Source organism: Microcaecilia unicolor, chromosome 4 (assembly GCF_901765095.1).
Source record: "Microcaecilia unicolor chromosome 4, aMicUni1.1, whole genome shotgun sequence".
Taxonomy (NCBI): Eukaryota; Metazoa; Chordata; class Amphibia; order Gymnophiona; family Siphonopidae; genus Microcaecilia; species Microcaecilia unicolor.
Genome location: NC_044034.1, coordinates 10,374,797 through 10,390,595, shown reverse-complemented (window position 1 = coordinate 10,390,595; position 15,799 = coordinate 10,374,797). Strand labels below are relative to the sequence as shown.

Below are 15,799 nucleotides of genomic sequence, written 5' to 3'. Positions count from 1 at the left end.
TTGTACAGCGCTGCGTAACCCTAGTAGCGCTTTAGAAATGCTAGTTAGTAGTAGTAGTAGTAGTAGTATAACCTGCATAATTTCAGCCTCAGGAATGGACTAACTACATCTTTAAACAATGAGAAACATTTATCAGTTAAAAAAAAAAAAGTAATTAACCCCAGAAATCACACACTCCACAGTTTTTAGGCTGTAGAACATGAAAAACATCAGTGTTGTGAAAACATTGCATAATCCCTCTCTACTGACCCTACAGTATACAAAACATTCAAAAATGAAAGTTACCCAATTTAATCCTCCAAACATTTATAGCCTTTATCTCTGTTATTTATGTAAATCCCTGTTAGTTTGGAATTAATAGGAGCAGGGGCAGACTGACAGTGGTCGGCACCCCTGGGCAGTAAGGGTCATCAGGGCAGCCCCAGCCACTGCTCCCACCACCTCCCTCATGTACATCACAGCCCCCCCCCCCCACCACTGTAATTATGACCCCCTTCCACACACTACAGACCCCTGCAAGTGTGTCCTACCTTAAAGAGCCCTGGTGGTCTAGTGGATTCTTCGGGGGCAACCAGGCAGGAAAGAATCCCATTCTTTCCTGCCTGCTGTCACTAGTGTGTCTAGGGCTGGCACTGGCGAGTTTTCAAAATGGCTTCTGAGATTTCCCGCAGCAGTCTCGTGGGTCTCAGCAGCCATTTTGAAAACATGCCAGTGCCAGCACCAGGCACACTAGCGGCAGCGGGCAGGAAAGAGTGGGATTCTTTCTGGCCTGGCTGCCCCGAAGAAGGCACTAGACCACCAGGGCTCTTCAAGGTAGAAGGGCCAGTGGCGGCAGGCTACTGGGCACAGTCTCTGGGCCCCCTGGAACCTCTGGGCCCTCGGGCACTTCCTGGTTGACCGAATGGTCAGTCCGCCCCTGAATAGGAGAGTAAGTTCCTGTAGAGATTCATTGGGGGGAGTGACTGGGAGGTCCCTGGGTGGGAGGAAGCCCAGCTCAAGGGGAGAAATTTTAAAATAAAATGCAGGGAGAGAGTGCCCTGGTACTGAAGAGTGCCGGGGGTGGAGGGTGGGGATTAGAACTACATAAAGAGGAGTGTTTGCCCTTTAGGGGGGTCTTTGGTTGCCTGATGGTCCCCTACCACTGACCTGGAGGAGTAAAGAGGAATCTCAATTAAGAGAAGTAGACCATTAGCTATAGAGGAGAGCTATGGGGTGGGCAGTGGAGAGACCCAGCTCAGGAGTGTGAGATCGGAGCCAGAGACTGCTCATCCCAGGATCAGGGTGGTGCCAACACAAAGGGTCACCCTGCAGAGAGGTCAGGACCTATACAGTTGAGAGGAGAACAGTCTTTGGGAGTCTTATTCTCAGGGATAGGCATGGACAGAAGCATTGTAAAAAGTGTATATAGTCCTGCTGAAGAGCATCTATAAATAAATCCAGGAGAGGAGATACAGGAGTTCCCTTGGGGAATTCCAGAAGGATTGTGGTTTTAGAAGACTTCCATTCAAAATTGAAAAGTTCACACAGCTGGAAGATCCTGTTTCGCAGAGTTGAAATAAGAACAGTTGAATTTACATGAACTGTTGACTTCAGAGTGCTCGTTGAACTTTAAAGAGTATAACGTATCTATTAAGATTGAAAATTTCTCAGCCATCCTTTGGCAGTAGACTTCGTTTCGGGGGGGGGGGGGGGTCACTTATTTTCCCAGGTGGAGGCACCGAGTACTAGGACAGTGAGATTCCGAAGGCCCTGAACCCAGAAGTGCTCAGGACATTTGTAACCCCACGTTTGGTATCTTTTCATTCAAAGAGTCAAATATAGATCATTAAAAACACATGACGGGGGGAGGAGCAAGATGGCGTCCTAGCTGTGCTCGCGAACGTTTTCTAATAGCCTGCTGGAAGTTTTCAAGATATTTTCCCTTGATTCCACAGTGGTCCAGGCTGAAAGAAGTAATAAATAGGGCCACAGACCTTTATGTAAGGAGAGTAACTAAAAGCAAAAGAAAAAGGAAACCGATATGGTTCTCCAAGCAAGTGGCTGAGAAAATAAAGGCTAAAGAGTTGGCATTCCAGAAATATAGAAAATCTCAAGAACAGGAACACGGGGAGGAATACCGGATGAAACTGAAAGAAGCCTAGACAGAGGTACGTCTGGCGAAGATGCAAGCGGAAGAACAAATGGCTAGAAATGTAAGAAGGGGAGACAAAACTTCTTCAGGTATATTAGTGAAAGGAGAAAGACTAAAAACGGAATTGTGAGACTAAAAGATACAACAAAACGCTATGTAGAAAATGATGAAGAAAAAGCCAATTTGCTAAATAGATACTTTTGCTCTGTTTTCACAGAAGAAAATCCTGGAGAAGGACCGCTAGGGACTGGCAAAAGTACACCTGAGAATGGAGCGGATAGAGCACCGTTCACGGAAGAGAGTGTTTATCAACAACTTGGAAAGCTAAAGGTGGACAAAGCCATGGGACCGGACGGGATCCACCCCAGGATATTGAGGGAGCTCAGAGAGGTTCTGGCGTGTCCTCTTAAAGATTTGTTTAATAAATCCTTGGAGACGGGAGAGGTTCCGAGGGACTGGAGAACGGCGGAGGTGGTCCCTCTTCACAAAAGTGGTGATAGGGAAGAGGCTGGAAACTACAGGCCGGTAAGCCTCACTTCGGTTATTGGTAAAGTAATGGAAGCGATGCTGAAGGAAAGGATAGTGAATTTCCTGGAAGCAAATAAGTTGCAAGATCCGAGACAACATGGTTTCACCAAAAGGAAATTGTGCCAAACGAATCTCATTGAATTCTTTGACTGGGTGACGGGAGAATTAAATCAAGGACGTGCTATGGACGTAATCTATTTAGATTTCAGCAAGGTTTTCGACACGGTTCCCCACAGGAGGCTCTTGAATAAACTAGATGGGCTGAAGATAGGACCCGAAGTGGTGAACTGGATTAGGAACTGGTTGACGGGCAGACGCCAGAGGGTGGTGGTGAATGGAGTTCGCTCGGAGGAGGGAAAGGTGAGTAGAGGAGTGCCTCAGGGATCGGTGCTGGGGCCGATTCTGTTCAATATATTTGTGAGTGACATTGCCGAAGGGTTTCGAGGCAAAGTTTGCCTTTTTGCGGATGACACCAAGGTTTGCAACAGAGTGGACACCCCGGAGGGAGTGGAAAACATGAAAAAAGATCTGAAGAAGCTAGAAGAATGGTCTAACGTTTGGCAATTAAAATTCAATGCGAAGAAATGCAAAGTGATGCACTTAGGGAGTAGAAATCCAAGGGAGACGTATGTGTTAGGTGGGGAGAGTCTGATTGGCACGGACGGGGAGAGGGATCTTGGGGTGATAGTATCTAAGGATCTGAAGGCGGCGAAACAGTGTGACAAGGCGGTGGCCGTAGCTAGAAGGTTGCTAGGCTGTATAGAGAGAGGTGTGACCAGCAGAAGAAGGGAGGCTTTAATGCCCCTGTATAAGACGTTGGTGAGGCCCCACCTGGAGTACTGTGTTCAGTTTTGGAGGCCGTACCTTGCGAAGGATGTCAAAAAAATGGAAGCGGTGCAAAGAAAAGCTACGAGGATGGGATGGGATTTGCATTCCAAAACGTATGAAGAGAGACTTGCTGACCTGAACATGTATACCCTGGAGGAAAGGAGGAACAGGGGTGATATGATACAGACGTTCAAATATTTGAAAGGTATTAATCCGCAAACAAATCTTTTCCGGAGATGGGAAGGCGGTAGAACGAGAGGACATGAAATGAGATTGAAGGGGGGCAGACTCAGAAAAGATGTCAGGAAGTAATTTTTCACGGAGAGGGTGGTGGATGCTTGGAATGCCCTCCCGTGGGAGGTGGTGGCGATGAAAACAGTAACGGATTTCAAACATGCGTGGGATGTGCATAAAGGAATCCTGTGCAGAAGGAATGGATCCTCAGAAGCTTAGCTACAATTGGGTGGCAGAGCAGGTGGGGGGAAGAGGGGTTGGTGGTTGGGAGGCGAGGATAGGGGAGGGCAGACTTTTATACGGTCTGTGCCAGAGCCGGTGATGGAAGGCGGGACAGGTGGTTGGGAGGCAGGAAAAACTGCTGGGCAGACTTATACGGTCTGTGCCCTGAGAAAGACAGGTACAAATCAAGGTAAGGTATACACATGAGTTTATCTTGGGCAGACTGGATGGACCGTGCAGGTCTTTTTCTGCCGTCATCTACTATGTTACTATGTATTCAATGATTGAAATAACATCAAGAGGGACCCTTATTGTATCTATGGTGTTTGAACAAGATTTAAATATGATTATGAAATTATATTTCAAATATTCTTCAGCTCTTTTTTGCGGGCAGAAAATATGGGTTTACCCTGATGTTACTAAGATAACACAGCAGCGACGAAAACAATTTCTAACACTGAGGGATGAAGTGAGAGCATTGAGTGCAATATTTACCTTGGTTTACCCGTGTAAATGCATAATTTGTATGTCTGGAGTTAAGTATTCTTTGAGCCACTTCAGTTAAAGGCTTTCCTGGACGCTAAAAATCCATCTAGCTGAAGTGTAATAACAACTGATATCAGCAGTAAAGTGAATTAACAGAATGACAATCAGGACTATGCCAATTTGAAGCATGACATTTTCTTTGAATGATATTTCTCCTTAAATTTGTTTGGTCTCCTCCTCATTATCCTTTCTTTTTGGTGGTCTAAGGAAGAGTGAAAAGATTAATGTGTTTAACAAGAATGTGTTTCTTCCAGGGGCGTATCTGAACTGCGGCGGTAGGGGGGGCCAGGGCCAGAGAGGGGGGGCACATTATAGCCCCGCCGCCGCCATTGCCGATCCCCCTCCCCCCAGCCGCTGCCATTGCTAACCCTCCCCCTCCGTTGCTCGCCTACCTTCGCTGGCGGGGGACCCCAACCCCCGCCAGCCGAGGTCCGCGTCCTCCTGCCGCTGCCGGCTGCCTTTGGTCCTTTCATTCTTCCATTGAAGCTGGCGCCGACGAAAAAGTTTCTTTTGAATCTGACGTCGCTGCACGTTGCACGTTGTACGTGCAGGACGTCAGACTCAGAAACAATTTCTGAGTCTGACGTCCTGCACGTACAACGTGCAGCGACGTCAGACTCAAAAGAAACTTTCGTCGGCGCCAGCTTCAATGGAAGAATTAAAGGACCAAAGGCAGCCGGCAGCGGCAGGAGGACGCGGACCTCGGCTGGCGGGGGTTGGGGTCCCCCGCCAGCGAAGGTAGGCGAGCAACGGAGGGGGAGGGTTGGCAGCGGTAGGGGGGTCCAGGGCGAAATCTGCGGGGGCCCAGGCCCCTGAGGCCCCACGCAGATACGCCCCTGGTTTCTTCTCATATATATCTCTGTATTTCCTTACAAACAGGTTTTGTTTGTATTAATGTGAAAATTATAAATAAAATAATAATAATAAAAACACATGACTTGTGTGTACATGGGTAGAGCACATACAGCAATTTACACCTTCTTCAGAGCAGGAGGATTTGGTCATTTAAGCCCCATGAAATTATTTTAAAAGGTCCGATTTGGTAAGTGCAGCTGATGGCAGAAAAATCAGCCCTTATGTAAGATATTTTGATCTGCTACTTGAATTCCCTGATTCCTCCTGGAAGATCTGTAACCTCCTTAGAAATACATTTGCTTATCTCACCTTCAGTAACTCGATGGTCGGCTGCTGACTTTTCTCCTCTATCTCAGTGATCAGCTGCATGAGGGAAGAACTTTGCTCTTCTAGCTGGGTCTCATTTTCCCTCATTCTCTGGAGAATCTTCTTCTCTTCCTCCTCCAGTCTCAAGAGATGGGTCTGTTTCTCCTTATTCAGAAACTGTTGTAACTCTTCAAACTCAGACTCCATTTTCTGTCTTTTCTTCTCTGTCTCACTCTGGATTAAACACGGAGAGATAATTCTCAGTAACACTAGAATGATTTTGTTGAACAGAGCTCTGGATTCAGGTCTTTCAATGAATAAGAAATCTCTTTTGTAGTCAGAAGGGTCAGTACAAGTGTAATGAGCACCCTAGATTAATCAAGACCTGTACCTTCTCCCATCCAGTGGCTCCATTACCCTCCTCTCAGTGGTGGCTCTGGTACAGCACTTCCTCCTTTAACAGTGGTGACTCCAGCACAGCCTTCCTCCTCTCACCACCCACTCTTTTCCCAGCCTTCCTCTCTCAACATACTCAGAAGCTTATCCCCCTTTCACAATTTCTTCCATCCCCTGCCCAGCAACTCCCCCTGTCCTCATGTGAACTGTACCCATCCCAGTACCACTGTTGTCCCCATATTGTTTCTAAGCGAGCAGAAGAGATGTCTCCCTCCTTTCCTATTCTTACCCATTACCACAAGCAGCCTCCATTTCTCTCTTCCCCAGCATCTCCCCATTCTCTCCCTTCCTCAGTATTCATTAGCATCTTGTTCTCCTCTCTCTCTTCTAGTGTCTAGCCCCAACTTCCTTCTCTTTCTTACCCTATAATCTGGCCCTGCTGTTTTGAACATGACAATGACAGCACTGCGAGCACTTTCAAAATAAGTGGTCATGGTTGAGGGGAATGGGGTGGAGGGAAGCAGGGGATGAAGGGGTGTTGATTCTTTAAGACTTAGTTTTCTGGCTATTGCTGTTAAATTTTTACTATATTTTCAATAAAGCTTTGAAAAACTAAAAAAAAAAGAAAAAACCCAACAAAGTAAGTGGTCGCTGACCAGCATATCCTGTGATTTAAATGTAGTTGCAGTGCTGCCACTAAAGAGACGGTGGAATGGTAGGAAGCTGTAGTTACGGGACCTTCACTTTACCCATCGGCTGTGCAGAACCTCTAGATGGCAGAGCTTGAAAATCTCCAGCCTGAAGTTCTACCTTTCTAGTCTCATTTTCCTGAGGACCACAGAGTTCATCTAACACCAGCTCAGCTGAGCTTTGTGACACCAGAGGATCCAGAATCCGCAACTCTATCCTGGAGCTCTCAAAATCCCAAGGAACTCAGTTAAAATGCATTAGGACAGACCCATCCCTGAATGAGTACAAATGTACATGTAACTGAAATGAAGGAAGCTGACTGGTGCGTGGCACCCCCCCAGTGGCGTGCACCCGGGGCGAACCGCCCCCACCTTGGTACGCCACTGGTGTCACCAGATCACTCCTTACTATAATGTCACAGTTCACTGAGCGGATGACCTCAGCAACGATGTGATGAAAGCACTGAGGGGCAATTTTATGAACTGGCACCAAGAGAGAGGTACAACTATGGGGTGCATTTAATGTCAATTATTTAATGATTTCAGGACAAGCCTAAGCCTTATAGAAATAAGAGCAGAAAACTAATAAGATGTTATCAGCCAAATCCCTCTAAGTTTATTATAATTCCTAATTTACTTTCACGTAAATTGTTTTGAAATCAGTCTGGTATAAACAAGATACTTTACAAGATTTTTCTTTTACATTTTCTTCCTCCAACAGGTCTCATTACACTCAGGGTGTTTCTCAATTAAGTATTAATGTATCTGAGATTCTCAGATTTAAGTAAATTCTCTTTATGTCAATCTCTAGTGTCTGTGTATTTTCCTAAATCATTCATCTCTTTTTATCTTTCAGTGTCTTCCAGGAAAATCCTTCTTGCATGGGCCAGTGTTGAACGATACCCCTCCTGCTCCTCAGGTATGTATGAAAGGGTTTTCTTCTGTTATTCTCCCCCTACTAGCCTATCTACAACAAATAAAAAATCCTATCTTTCTATTATTTATATGTTCTATTGTGCATCTTTTTTCTTCAATAACCTGGTATCTAGCTCCTTTTATATAAAAATACTAGTAAAAAAGGCCCCGTTTCTGTATGAAATGAAACGGGCGCTAGCAGGGTTCCCCCCCTCCCCCAGTCTCTCCCTGTGTCCCCTCCGCGTTGCATGCGGTCCATTTAGAGCAGCAATGTTTTATTTGAAAAAAAAAAAAAAAACACCCTCTCGCTGGTGTAGAAAAAAAATAGCAGCTTCGGAGATGCAAAAAGCCTTTTTTTCCTTTTGGTTTGCAGACAACCATGAGAAAACAGACTGAACTTTGGATCTGTTGAGCCGTTTCATAATTAATAAGACAACGCAGTAGAGAGGGCTAGGAGACAGGTCCTGTCCCTTTGGCAGCGGAGGCTGCTGTAACCTTTTCTATTTATAGCATCCCCGGGTCTTGATAAAGAGTGGAAATCCTATAAATAGAAAGCACAGATGAGCGAAGTAACAGATCAGGACTTTAAGGAGCAGGAGCTTTGTGCTGGGAAGAGGGCAGGAAGGAGAGAAAAGGAGAAATGGGGGGGGGGGGGGGGAGTGGGAGAGCTGTTTCAGTGTGTTTACATCATAAAACACAGTGGGTTGCAGTATAATCTACATTTCCCAAAAGGATTGAATGCCAGTAACGAATGCCTCTGAGAGCAGGAGGGAGCAGGAGTTAGACATTGTCAGCACTGGAAGGGTGGGTCTGGCTGTTTACAAAGGAGAGAGGCAGAGCAGCTGGGCCGACTGTTTGCTTGCCCAGAGTTGATGGAAGGGTGGGTCTGGCTGTTTACAAAGGAGAGAGGCAGAGCAGCTGGGCCGACTGTTTGCTTGCCCAGAGTTGATGGAAGGGTGGGTCTGGCTGTTTAAGTGACAAAGACACATACAAAGGAGAGAGGCAGAGCAGCTGGGCCGACTGTTTGCTTGCCCAGAGTTGATGGAAGGGTGGGTCTGGCTGTTTAAGTGACAAAGACACATACAAAGGAGAGAGGCAGAGCAGCTGGGCCGACTGTTTGCTTGCCCAGAGTTGATGGAAGGGTGGGTCTGGCTGTTTACAAAGGAGAGAGGCAGAGCAGCTGGGCCGACTGTTTGCTTGCCCAGAGTTGAATCGGCACGGGAGGGAGTTGATTAAAGCGGTGTGGATGTTTGCTTGTCTATTAAACTGTAAACGTTCTAATGAATAAACATTACCCTGCTTCCCTGAATCTGTGTGCTCTGTGCTGTGTGGTAACCCGGGCTGCTGCGAAGGCTAATGACCTAAGAAACAGCAGGGCTTGTTTTCGATCAGCCAGGCTCTTTGGGTCTGTAGCTTCTCTGTCCCCGGTGTTTCCCAGGCAGGGGGACATCTCGTTTCCTGGAATGTGCTGTGCCCTCCTCCTGAAGATGTTCTGAGGGAAGGGAGGGGCAGAGGCCGCCTCACACTTCCGTTTTTGAGCTACGGGCAAAACGGATATCTCTGGAGCCTCACATTTCCGGTTTGGAGCAGTTTGGAGGCTTCATTTAGAACGTTGGGGTGGCGAATTATGTGCGGAAGGGGCGTGGCTGAGGGCGGGTCTATGAGTGAGAGTGAGTGGTGCATGAGTGAGAGTGAGTGGGCTGAGAGCCTTGCCTTCAGTGTTTCCCTCCCACAGAGTGAGCTTCACAATGTTTCCAGGTGAGAATTATTTATATAGATAATCAATATTCCCTAACTTTCCCGAACTTTTTAATCTCTCTCTTCAAACTGCGGGGATGGGACAACTTCCCTATGAAGAAAGACTAAGGAGGCTAGGGCTTTTCAGCTTGGAGAAGAGATGGCTGAGGAGAGACATGATAGAGGTATATAAAATAATGAGTGGAGTGGAACAGGTGGATGTGAAGCGTCTGTTCATGCTTTCCAAAAATACTAGGACTAGGGGGCATGCGATGAAACAACAGTGTAGTAAATTTAAAACAAATTGGAGAAAATGTTTCTTCACCCAACGCGTAATTAAATTCTGGAATTTGTTGCCGGAGAACGTGGTGAAGGCGGTTAGCTTGGCAGAGTTTAAAAAGGGGTTAGACGGTTTCCTAAAGGACAAGTCCATAAACCGCTACTAAATGGACTTGGGAAGAATCCACAGTTCCAGGAATAACGTGTAGGATGTTTGTACGTTTGGGAAGCTTGTCAGGTGCCCTTGGCCTGGATTGGCCGCTATCGTGGACAGGATGCTGGGCTCGATGGACCCTTGGTCTTTTCCCAGTGTGGCATTACTTATGTACTTATGTCTCACTATGTTTTTTTTTAATTCTAGTCACAGAAGGTGTGATGATTAAATTGATCAGGAATTAATTAAGATCTGAATACTAACTGTATAATTCCTTGTTGCTGAAGTTTTCCCCAGTGGGCCTAGAACTTCCTACTTTCTCTTCTTCAGGCTCCTGCCTACCTCTCGCTCTGCTTCCCCACACCAGAGACCCTTTCAGGCATGCACAGGTTTCCATGACCATGCTATTGCTCCAATTCCTGCCCCCTAACAGACCCCAGTGCAACACAGAGTCCTTCAGCCATCCTTCCTGGCACCACAACAGCCCAAGAGACCCCCACTCTACACTGCTGGACTGGATCAAGCTTCAGCCCAGTTCTCCTTTCCCATTTTGCAGCCCACACCACACTACCTCTCTGCAATAAGGAACCAATACTATAAGTAATGAGGCAGATTGAATTCTATTATTCTGTTATTCAAGTAATTCAGGGGACCGATGTAATGAGAGGAACAAAAACCCTGCAGAAACTGGCTCAGAAGGAGACACAGACACCCACCTTCAGTTTTTCAGCTTTCTTCCCTTCAGTAGATTTAAACTTCAGAAGATCTTTCAGATTCTTCTTCACAGGCTTCAGGTGCATTTTAAACTTTTCCTGTGAATATTAAAACATCCTTGATTAGCATGTGATTATTTTTATAACCACAATTTCAGACTCAACAGTAAATGTGAAACGTTCCTTTCATTTTAGATCTTTTCTTTAAAATAACTGAATTCTGAGAGGTCAATATTCAAAGTGATATAACCAGGCAAGGTAGGCTTCTGCCTAGTTAAATTGCACTGACCTAGCCATGAGCCAATATTCAGTAGCCCTTAACCGGACTTTGCCCCTGAATTTTGGCAGAGACCTCCATAGCTGTGTCCAGGCAGTGAAGGGGTGATCCGGAGATAGAGGCAGGGTGGAACTGGGAGATATGTGGACGCCAGTAATATTCAGTTCCAGTGCAGCGGACTTTGATCCTGGGGAACAGGGTTTGATTCCCACTGCAGCTCCTTGTGACTCTGGGCAAGTCACTTAACCCCCCATTGCCCATTTAAAAATAAGTACCCGTATATACTATGTAAACCACTTTGAATGTAGTTGTAAAAGGCACAGAAAGGTCTCATTCCCCCTCTCCCCTAACCAGGTACCTGAATTCCTTAGGGAAGCCACAACTCACAGGCTGAATAGGTGGTTGGTGGCCCAACTATTTGGGGAGGCTAAAGGGGGTGGGGTTAGGGGTGGAGCTTACATCCATAATTGTTTGACAACACACAGAAAAAAAAATAAGTACAAATAAAAGTCACAATAAATACCTTTTAATTAAATTTAGATATTAGATATGTATCATATGTCAAAGAATAAAGTGGTTGCTCAAAGCATATACTAACCACAATTGCTCAACTGCAAAACACTATGCACAACTTTGTGCAAAAACACACTCAGAACCTTACTGTACCATAAATATTACACTGGGCAGAACCTAATACACCAATATACCACCCATACGGAAAATGCAGACCGTCAACAATATGAAACAAGGGATCATAATATCACAATTCTCATGTAGAGCCACAAAACACCCTTTTAGGGTGGATAGTGTTCACAATGAGCTCCTTTTATTAACGACCATATGTAGATCCTTCAAGAGGTAGTGTGTCATGATTTAGGCTCTAAAACCCTTTCTGATGTTTTGGTGCCACCTTAGTAAGGCCAATACACAATCTCTCCACTGCAAAACACTATGCACAATCTTGTGCAAACACACTCATAACCTTACCAAGCCATAACAGCACTAATTCCAAGGACAGGACGAGCTACAACCATATGCGTGGAAAGGCAGCACTATAATTACACCTGGCTCTAAAACACCAGTACACAACCTCATGAAAAAAACAAAACAAAAAGGGCTGCAAATGCTACACGCTAGCAAGATACTGCACCTTGATCACACATGAAAAACACATGACACAACAGATATGAAGGCAAAATACTGAACTGGAAAGTTACCTCAAGAAGTCAGATTCAGCATACAGCAATACTAGAAAAATTGAAACTTACATGCAAAATATCACAGATGCACATTTCCAAAAGCTGACATATTCCAATTAACAAATTCTGAATAAAATACTTTTTTCTACCTTTGTTGTCTGAGCATTCCAACATTTCTCATCTCTTCCCTGCCCTCCACTCCATCCATCTCCAGCATTTCTCCTCTCTTCCCTCCCCACCATCCATGTGCATCTCCTTCCTGACTTTCCTCCCCTCCCTCCATCCATCCGTCCAGCAACTCTCCATTCTCCCCTGCCCTCTCCTCCATCCACTCATATAAAGCAAATGTCCTCTCTCCCCTGCCCTTCCCTCCATCCATTCATGTCCAGCAACTCTCCATGTTCAGAGATCTCTTCTCTCCCCCTGCCCTCCCCTACTCTCCTCTCCATGTCCAGCAATCTCGTCTCTCCCCCTGTCCTCCCCTCTTCTCCATGTCCAGCTATCTCTTCTCTCCCCCTGCCCTCCCATCCCATTCCATCCATGTCCAGCAGTTCTCCTCTCTCCCCTGACCTCCCCTCCATCCATGTCCAGCAACTCTCCATTCTCCCCTGCCCTCTCCTCATCTATCCATATCCAGCAAATTTCCTCTCTCCCCTCCAGCGATCTCTTCTCTCCCCTACCTTCTCCTCCCATTCCATCCATGTCCAGCCATTTCTTCTATCCCTTGTCCTCCCCTCCATGTCCAGTGATCTCTTCCCTCCCCTGCCCTCCCCTCCTCTCCATGTCCAGCAATCTCTTCTCTCCCTCTGCCCTCCTCCTCCTCTCCATGTCCAGCAATCTCTTCCCTCCCCTGCCCTCCCCTCCTCTCCATGTCCAGCAATCTCTTCTCTCCCCCTGCCCTCCTCTCCTCTCCATGTTCAGCCATCTCTTCTCTCCCCTGCCCTCCTCTCCTCGTTCAGCGATTTCTTCTCTCCCCATGCCCTCCCCTCCTCTCCATGTCCAACAATTTCTTCTCTCTCCCTGCTCTCCCGTCCCATTCCATCCATGTCCAGCAGTTCTCCTTTCTCCCCTGCCCTCCCCTTCCCTCCATCCATGTCCAGCAACTCTCCATTCTCCCCTGCCCTCTCCTCCATCTATCCGTATCCAGCAAATTTCCTCTCTCCCCTCCAGCGATCTCTTCTCTCCCCCTGCCCTCCCCTTCTCTCCATGTCCAGTGATCTCTTCTCTCCCCCTGCCCTCCTCTCTTCTCCACGTTCAGCGATCACTTCTCTCCCCCTGCCCTCCCCTCCCATCTGATCCATGTACAGTGATTTTCCCTGCTGTTGCTCACCTCCCTGACAGCCCTCCTCTCCATTCCTTCCCCTCCTCCCCTGGCACGTTTAACCGTTTTATTTTCAGTGGCAGTGATGGCAGTGAAGAAGAAACCACTGCAGGCTCACCTCCAGCTTCTCCCTTCCCTCACACAGTCCCGCCTTCTGCGATGATGTATTACCTGTTTCCATGAGGAGAGATTGAAAATGTCAATTTTCAGTAATTTCATTAAATACACACACCTTGTATTCCTGCACAGCCTGTTCTATGGAGATCGTGGTGTGATATCTGTGATTCTGGGATTCAGAACACACCACACACATTGCTCTTTGACCCACTTGACAAAACAGCTTCAGTTCCTCTTTATGCTTCTTACACAGATTCTCCTCTTTGGGTCTCTCTGAAGTCTGACTGAACTTTTTCGCTATTTCTGTCATATTTGCCAGCTGCCTGTTTGGTCTGAGGTTCCTCTGCCTGGATCTTTTTCTGCACCGAGGACAGGGGAAGTCTGTGTCTCTCCCCTCCCAGCTCTGAGTGATACAGGAGCGGCAGAAATTGTGTCCACAGTTTGTCATCACCGGATCTGTAAAATAATCCAGACAGATAGAACAAACAGTTTCATCTCCCAGACTCTCAGCTGGGTTTGCAGCAGCCATGATTCTTACAGGAAATGACTCCAGAGCAGCCAGGAATTCAGTTTCAGTTTTCACAGCCAAGGGCGTGTCTGTATAGAACAGGAGGATGTTGGACACAGCCCAGCTCTGCAGCAAGCAAAGGTCTCAGGAAGGGGGTAGCTTTTGCAAAGGTGGGGCAGAGGAAGGGCAATAATTACCCTGGGACCCATTTAATCTCTACTCCCTTCTGTGTGATCAGAGGCACCAGTTGGCTTTGGTAAACCTGGGGAGGAAACACCCTGTCAAAAAAAGCAGCTGATGTGTTAGAATTTTAACCAGAGTGTTAACCCTCTATCAGAGTAAACATAATATATGTAGGGTTGCCACCAGCTTAATGCTGGTGCCAGTTTTCTGCCAACTTCCGTCATCCACCTTCAGCCACTGCTGATGCTGTCAAACTTCTGCAGTCATAGTAGGATTTTTTTCTTTTTTGTTACATTTGTACCCTGCGCTTTCCCACTCATGGCAGGCTCAATGCAGCTTACATGGGGCAATGGAGGGTTAAGTGACTTGCCCAGAGTCACAAGGAGCTGCCTGTGCCTGAAGTGGGAATCAAACTCAGTTCCCCAGCACCAAAGTCCACCACTCTAACCACTAGGCCACTCCTCCACTGTTGCTACTGTTTGAGATTCTACATGTAGAAGTCGGCCCTTGCAGATCACCAATGTGGCCGCACAGGCTTCTGGATGAGTCTCATGTCCTGCAGTACGTGCAGGACCTCAGACTCACAGAAACAGAAACCTGCACAGCCTTCTACATGGAATGTTGCTAGTGGAATAGCAACATTCCACGTAGAATCTCCAATAGTAGCAACATTCCATGTAGAATCTCCAATAGTATCTATTTTGTTTTTGTTACATTTGTACCCTGCGCTTTCCCACTCATGGCAGGCTCAGTGCGGCTTACATGGGGCAATGGAGGGTTAAGTGACTTGCCCAGAGTCACAAGGAGCTGCCTGTGCCTGAAGTGGGAATCCAACTCAGTTCCTCAGTTCCTCAGGACCAAAGTCCACCACCCTAACCACTAGGCCACTCCTCCACTGTTGTTACTATTTGAGATTCTACATGGAATGTTGCTATTCCACGGCCCTTGCAGATCACCATTGTGGCCGCGCAGGCTTCCGCTTCTGTGAGTCTGACGTCCTGCACGTACGTGCAGGATGTCAGACTCACAGAAACAGAAGCCTGCGCAGCCTTCTACATGGAATGTTGCTAGTGGAATAGCAACATTCGATGTAGAATCTCAAAGAGTAGCAACATTCCATGTAGAATCTCCAATAGTATCTATTTTATTTTTGTTACATTTGTACCCTGCGCTTTCCCACTCATGGCAGGCTCAGTGCGGCTTACATGGGGCAATGGAGGGTTAAGTGACTTGCCCAGAGTCACAAGGAGCTGCCTGTGCCTGAAGTGGGAATCCAACTCAGTTCCTCAGGACCAAAGTCCACCACCCTAACCACTAGGCTACTCCTCCACTGTTGCTACTATTTGAGATTCTACATGGAATGTTGCTATTCCACTAGAAGTTGGCCCTTGCAGATCACCAATGTGGCCGCACAGGCTTCTGGATGAGTCTCATGTCCTGCAGTACGTGCAGGACCTCAGACTCACAGAAACAGAAACCTGCACAGCCTTCTACATGGAATGTTGCTAGTGGAATAGCAACATTCCATGTAGAATCTCCAATAGTAGCAACATTCCATGTAGAATCTCCAATAGTTGCAACATTCCATGTAGAATCTCCAATAGTATCTATTTTGTTTTTGTTACATTTGTACCCTGCGCTTTCCCACTCATGGCAGGCTC

At 46.7% G+C, this 15,799-nt stretch overlaps 2 protein-coding genes across 2 annotated transcripts in view; one reads left to right on the top strand and one right to left on the bottom strand.

Annotated features, from left to right (window-relative positions):
- LOC115468284 (E3 ubiquitin-protein ligase TRIM39-like) overlaps positions 1–13,998 on the bottom strand; it is a 384,146-nt gene extending 370,148 nt beyond the window's left edge. The window contains exons 1-2 of the mRNA XM_030199885.1: positions 13,563–13,998; positions 10,537–10,632 (exon numbers count right to left, since the gene is read on the bottom strand). Coding sequence (XP_030055745.1) covers positions 10,537–10,632; positions 13,563–13,976 — 510 coding nt within the window. The 5' untranslated portion in view covers positions 13,977–13,998. The remainder of the gene's footprint in view (positions 1–10,536; positions 10,633–13,562) is intronic.
- The window catches only part of LOC115468279 (E3 ubiquitin-protein ligase TRIM39-like), a 1,086,936-nt gene that overhangs the window by 738,358 nt on the left and 332,779 nt on the right, over positions 1–15,799 (top strand). The gene's annotated exons all lie outside the window — the stretch shown is intronic.